The sequence below is a fragment of the Pogona vitticeps genome, chromosome 1 (assembly GCF_051106095.1).
Source record: "Pogona vitticeps strain Pit_001003342236 chromosome 1, PviZW2.1, whole genome shotgun sequence".
NCBI lineage: Eukaryota > Metazoa > Chordata > Lepidosauria > Squamata > Agamidae > Pogona > Pogona vitticeps.
This window is the reverse complement of record NC_135783.1, coordinates 273,721,916-273,729,070: the sequence shown is the minus strand read 5'-3', so window position 1 is coordinate 273,729,070 and position 7,155 is coordinate 273,721,916. Positions and strand designations below refer to the sequence as shown.

General features: G+C 44.6%; 1 protein-coding gene across 1 annotated transcript in view; it reads right to left on the bottom strand.

Moving 5' to 3' along the window:
* Positions 1-382: 382 nt before the first annotated feature.
* KIF18A (kinesin family member 18A) overlaps positions 383-7,155 on the bottom strand; it is a 70,936-nt gene continuing 64,163 nt past the window's right edge. The window contains exon 17 of the mRNA XM_020790405.3: positions 383-2,488. Within this exon, the coding sequence (XP_020646064.3) occupies positions 2,373-2,488 (116 nt within the window). The 3' untranslated portion in view covers positions 383-2,372. The remainder of the gene's footprint in view (positions 2,489-7,155) is intronic.

The following is a 7,155-nucleotide window of genomic DNA, read 5'->3' as shown; positions in this document are numbered from 1 at the left end:
TTCTCGCGAGAAGAGGGCAGTTTTACTTTTGCAATGGGAGGGGGAAGGGGAGGACTGCAAGATTAGAGGGAGACAGGCGGAGGGGAAGGAGGCAGGCAGAGATGGAGCTGTGACTCGTCAAGCAGCATTTTTCACTTGTCACAGATGAATGGATGAGTGCATTTTTTAAGCCCTGTGAATAGGTTTTCCCCTGAATTATTACTCTGAGGATCCAGAAAGCCAGCCTACTCAAGAGGAGGTAAGCTTTGTTCCATTTCATGTCACATTGCTAGATGAATATCCGTTAGGGTTATAGTGAGGTGCGAAAACTCCTTGCTAAATACAAAAGTGGGTGCATTGACATCCATTGCAGTTCTTAATTTTTTTTGTTAAATATAGTATCTTTTCCAAGTGGACAATGGTGACAATCTTTTTAATATCAGTAAGCAAAATTATAATCTGCCCTGGTTCTTGTGCATTAAAAGGGAACCCAAGAGCACGGCCTGGAAAGGAATTTTAATGATAGAAGGAACAGAACAGAACTGGATCCAACTCCTGCCTTCAGGTGCGGAATATTCTCCTTGGGAAGCTCATCCAGGCTCTACGCAAAAAATCAAAAAAGCCCCTTTTTTATTTTCTCAAACTTAATTAAATATGAAAATAAAATATTTCTACATATAATAAATACATTTCTTCCCATATTGGCATCAACTTTAAAAGTCATACTTGCCTCTTATTGCCTTTTTAAAGTACAACTTTGGGGCTATGCACCATAGTGTTGACTTGTTGGTAAGAAGAAAGCTTAAGTCTGGATACTGCTACCCTCAGGAATTAGTGGATGACAGAGAAAACGGGACATCGCTTTCGATTAACCTAAATAAGTGCAATGATTTTACATCTGACATGGGCATCTACAATCCTTTGGAGGTTGTTCAACTGCAGTTCTCAGCATTCTTCCCCACTGGCTGTTTGTTTCAGTTGATGGTAGGTGCAGTCCAACAACACCAATTTGCCCATCCCATTCTACATTCCATCCTCTGAGCTTGAAACTGCCATGCCTATGGACAGACACAGACAAGTAGCAGCTCCATTGTATCCCTACAGAGAAATGTTGTTCACAGCTGTTGTGTTTGCACAATCAACATGCAAAGTCACAGTTTTATCTCACAATGGCCAATCAGCACAAAACCACGTAAGTGCTTCAAAAGCACAATGAAGTTGGAAGATAATCAGACATTATTTACTCCTCAAGACAGCTCAGTTTCTGACCACAAAGCTGTTATTCATCTATTTCTATCCTGTATCAGAAGCCGGAAACATTTAGGTTCAAAGTGTGATTTCAATTTTACACACTGAGTATCAAGTAAAGATTAGAGCAGAGCAACTATAGATGCCACAGAGATATTATATAATGACATTTTTAGTTTACAGCTAATAAACCTTTATTTACAATTAGCATTGTTAACCTATCTAATATACATATACAAAGGAAGAGAAAGGAGACTATAGAAAGATTAATAGCACAAAGACATATTTTTACATTCAAGTCATCCAGGAAGTCAGATAAAAGGTTTAACATGAAACACTAGCTACTGTTTTACTTAGGGGAAAAATACTTCCATTATCTTATCCTGAAAATTTTCAGTGGAAAATGAGAAAAACAAGTATGAATGAAAAAACTCAAGATCTTGGTTGGAGTAAATATTAACAGGAATGGACTTTGAAGGGGAAAACAAGGAAGGGTTGCTAATATATATAAAACCTACCTAGTAGGGCACGAAATACAGTGGTATAATCTACTATTCCCACTTCCTTAGTGCAGATCCACAGCTGTACATGAAAGAAAGGGGATCCCCATAGGAGATCCCTGAGTTAGACACACACACACCACTGTCAGCATAGCATTCATTCTGAAGCATGTACCAGAATTTGCACACTAATTTAATACAAACGACATGAAAGTTTGTAGCTTCTATAATGGAAATCACCAATCTTTCTCACATCTTTGTTGCAAGGTATGAATTTCATGGAAACATGTTGAAAAATAGATAACAAACAGTATCAATAAAATTTAATGAGATTTCCAATAAAACACTGGAACTGGTGAATGATAAGCTATAGTTTAGATGTGAGCAGTAAAAAAATGTTTCTACATTCAACTGGATAGTCTAGATGGTGCACATTAAAAATACATGTTTGCAAACTCAGATACTTTTATTGCAAATGCTTAGTGAAGGAACATCCTAATACTCTAAGTCTTCCCAAGAAGTAAAGTACTACCACAGACAAGGGAGAAACAGGGAGAGAGAAGGCGTAAAAATCCCTTCTCCTCTCCTGCTAAATAAATTAAAATCTGTACAAAGTAAGATTTAATCTCAAGTGAGATATGCCACTCAAGTCACTGTTTTTGATTCCCCTAGTTCCGTCTCTCTTCCTGTGTTCTCCTTGTAATTACTTTTGATATGTCTTCTTGGCCCATCATGTTGCTTCCACATCCTTGTCCTAGTTGCTACCAAAAGAAAAAGAAAGAAAAGCGTTGAGACATATTAAAAGCAGAAAATGAGACAGACTGTCATATTGATAAAACCAAAACATTATTTTATTACTTTTCTAATTGCTGGCATTACCCAGTAGCTACAGTATAGAACTTTTTTTCTTTTGATGAAAATTGTTGTTATGGCAGCTGGTAATATCTCATTGAGACTACTGCAGTGCAGGTGGGGGCTGCCTTTGACATCTGCACTTGCTGCCAAAAGTGGGGGGGGGGGAAGGCAGCCCAACAGGTAACCAAGGCAGGTTTTCTCGGCATTCCCCAGCACAATTCAAAATGCCAGTTTTCAGCCGCAATCTTATTGTCTACCATAGTGAGTGGGCCCACCAAATCAATGAAATTACAGAGCAGTTGACTCACCAAAATCTTCACTGATTCCAGGGGCCTACTTTAGTTGCAATTCACTATGCTAATAGCTAATTATGTAGCTAATACAGAAAAGCCCTGGATAGTTTGGGATCAGGGTACCTGAATTGCCTACTTCCACAAAAACCAGCAAAGCCATTAAAACTGGCCTCAGTGGCCCTGCTCTGTGCTACCTTGCCAATTTGAGTTATAGCAGGTGGTGGCTGGAGACAGCCTTTTCAATTGTTCCCCTGCATTTCTTGCCTTGTTTATTATATTTTTATGTTTTAATCTATATGCCACTCGAAGAGCTATGAATCACTAATAAACCTTTTAAATAAATAAAAGAAAGGGATGCTCTGGACATTACAATTTGTTAAACATCTACTGACTTGTCAATAGGAAGCTTCCGTTGCTGCTTAAACCTCCTTTAAATCCTGGTTGATAAAGATTTGCACTGCCCATTGTCACTCACTTTTAAAAAAATATTAATTTACTTTCCACCTTAAAAAGAGTTTTGACAACTGAAGGGGCTATAATTATTGGTGCAGCCCAGTTCAGCCTTCCATAAGCCAAATAAAAAAACAGGGGTACCCTCCCAAAAATATAAAGTTTGAAACTGGACCTCGGAGATCAGCACCAAATTTGGTATCAAGGTAGCAAAGAGTCCACTCTTGCTCTGTGATAAATTTGGGGGCTACCATTTGCACGTGTTGAAAAACAGCCCTGACAATTGCTTTGTGTTTGAGTGATAAGTGTTTAACTGATTAAGAAAAGAGTCAGCGACTGGGATTTTCCCTTGTGTGGTGTCACTTTGTGAATGGTGGTGAGCACAAGAGGGGATCCTGGAGACCAGTGGTTCTTAACTTTTTTGAAAGAAACACCCCCTTGAGCCATTGAGGAAGTTATCATCACCTCCCTCCCCGTGGCCGCGGCGCGACGATATCTTCCTCAATGGCAGCGGCAGTGCAGCGTTCCATCGCTCCCCTTCTGTTCCTTTGCCCCTACATTGCACCTTTTCATTCCATTGCCCCCTGGGGAGCGATATCACCCAGGTTAATAAGAACCACTGCTGTAGACCATCTTGACTGCTGCCATTGGTATTGTCAACATTAAGGCTGTCCTTTGCTATGTAAAGCTTGGCACCCATTTTCCCGCTGTCAGCGCGGGCATGTTATTGTGCAGCAATATGGTGCATCTTCCTGACTTTCTGAATTCTGGATACAGAAGCACAGTATCCCATTCATATACCACAGGTTTTTTTTTGAAGCAGCATGCTTTGAAGAATTGAATTTTTGAATGAAGTAGGTTCCAGTTCTCCACATAGGTACAAGGAAGTCCCATGACAAAACCCCAGGAGAGCAGCTACCATTCAGCATTGATGATAGATGGCTCTCAGAATGCAAATCCCCATGTTTCTTCCTGTGAACACACAGAACTTCTAACATGAGCCGCCTAGAGTGGTCGTAATGACCAGATAGGCGGGGTATAAATGGAATCAATCAATCAATCAATCAATCAATCAATCAGGGAGTCATATCCATGATCCAAATAAAGACCCCTGCCATGAAATGTCAAACATGTAGCATTCTGCTGTTACCATATTTGCAATCTCAATGTCAGGCTATATGACGTTTGGGGCAACATATAGGAAAAAGTATTAGATTTAGGAAGACTTTTTTTCATGAATATTAGTTTGCCCTTTCTACTACAGTGGAGTTTCGACTTACAAACTTTTCGACCTACGGACTTCTCTGGCCGCAAAATTTCACTTCGACTTGCGGCCAGAGAATCGACCTATGGACCAGAAGGGGGAGGCGGGGAAAGTGCCAAATTCAAATTTGGCGCTTTCCCTGCCTCCCCCTTCCAGTCTGTAGGATGCAGGTTGTGCCCGCTGTCAGCTTTGAGCTTTCTAAACCCCGAAAGCCCAAAGCTGACAGCGGGCACAGAGCGGCTTTCGGCTTTTCGACTTCCCAAACTGCAAGGCAAAAGCCGCTCTGCACCCGCTGTCAGCTTCGGGGCTTATTTATTTATTTTATTTATTTAATTTATACCCCGCCTAGCTGGCCCACCGGACCACTCTAGGCGGCTTCCAAATATAAAATCAAATAATAAAACATAGACAAATACATAATAATCAAACAAGAACAGCAGTAAAAATAAAAAGGAAAAGTAAGAAAAAATCAAGAGTTGGCTGGAGGGCAGGCCTGAATAAACAGCCATGTTTTTAATTGGGTTTTAAAGGTGCCCAGCGTGGGGGCTGCGTGAATCTCCGGAGGGAGATTGTTCCAGAGGCGAGGAGCCACCGCCGAGAAGGCCCGGTTTCGTGTCTTCTCCTTCCGGGCCTCTCTCGGCGTCAGGCTCCTCAGCCTCACCTCCTGACTCGCGCGGGTGATCCGGGTAGACCTTGGTGGGAGGAGGCGTTCCGCCAAATATCGAGGTCCTAAACCGTTTAGGGTCTTATAAGCATTAAAACTTTGAAGTTGACACGGAAACAGATGGGCAGCCAATGCAATGCAGCCAGCGTTGGAGAGATGTGTTGATATTTTCTCACTCCTGTAAGGAGCCTGGCCGCCGCATTCTGCACCACCTGAAGTTTCCGTCTCAGCCTCAAAGGCAGCCCCACGTAGAGCGCGTTACAGTGATCTAATCTTGAGATTACGAGCGTATGCACCAAGGTAGTGAGCGCCCCCATGTCGAGATAGGGTCGCAGCCGGGCAATCCGCCAAAGATGGAAAAATGCGGTGCGGACTACCGACGCCACCTGAGTTTCCATGGTGAGTGTTGGGTTCAAATATATGCCGAGGCTGCGGACCCCACTCTTCGTGGCCAAGGTGGTCCCCCCAAATGTGAGAGAGCCACCCAAGCCACCTACCACGGGGGCACCCACCCTCAGAACTTCCGTCTTATCCGGATTCAGCCTCAGTCCGTTCTCCTGCATCCATTGCAGTACGGCCCCCAAGCAATGCTGAAGGGAAAGGACAGCATCACCTGCAGTGGGTGAAAAGGAGATGTAGAGCTGGGTGTCATCGGCATATTGATGACACGAAGCCCCACATCCCCTAATGACCCCCGCTAGCGGCCTCATATAGATGTTAAACAGCATTGGGGAGATAATCGACCCCTGTGGAACCCCACAGTTGAGACTCCATGGGGCCAAGACGCTCTCCCCAAGCTGAACTCTCTGGGGACAGTCCCCCAAGAAGGAACGGAGGCAGGCAAGTGCCGAGCCACCAATTCCCAACTCAGAGAGCCTCCCCAGGAAGATACCGTGGTCGACGGTATCAAAGGCCGCCGAGATGTCGAGGAGGACCAGCAGGGAGATTTTGCCCGTTGGCCTCCCTCAACAGGTCATTGTACAGAGCGACCAATGCCGTCTCAGTACCGTGGCATGGCCTGAAGCCTGACTGAAATGGATCCAGGGCATCTGTTTCGTCCAGGTGAGCCTGGAGCTGATCGGCCACCACCCTCTCGACCACTTTGCTCATGAAAGAAACATTGGCGACGGGCCTATAATTGCCAATTTCGTCCGCCACCAGACTAGGTTTCTTTCTTATGGGCCTAATGAGTGTCTCCTTGAGGGCGGATGGAAATCTACCCTCAAGGAAAGACTCATTTATTATTACTGTGGCCCATTCTGTTGTTATCGGCCTGGCTGCTTTGATTAGCCAGGCCGGGCAAGGGTCCAAGGAGGAGGTGGTGGCTCGGCAGCGGTCAAGCACCCTGGAGACAGAATCAGGCATTACAGGCTGAAAAGAATCGAAAGTCACAGGGTAAGATGGAGCGCTGGACATCTCTGCTCGACTCACTGTTTTAAAAACGGAGAGAGCTCCCGGCGGATGGCCTCCACTTTAGATTTTAAAAAGGCTGCAGACTGGTCAGGAGAAAAACTAGGGGGAGGCCTATCACCTGAACCAGTTCCAGATAGGTCGCGCACTATACGGAATAACTCCGCCTGCTGGTTGGACGCTTCGCTTATCCGGTTTGCGAAGAATGATCTACATGTAGCCTTTACCTTAGTCAAGTAAAGGTTAGTTGCGACCCTGACAGCTATCCAATTGTAATCCGTTGGGTTCTTCCTCCACCTACGCCCTAGCCTTCTCCTATGTCGCTTCATCGCTTGGAGCTCCTGGTTAAACCAGGGTGCAGGCCGAGCTCTGAGCCGGAGAGGGCGTTTAGGTGCGATCGTGTCTATAGCCCTAGTGGCAGCGATGGACCAGCTGTCAACCAGAGCCTCGACAGGAGCGCCAGCCAGGTCAGCCGGAACACCTCTCATGGCC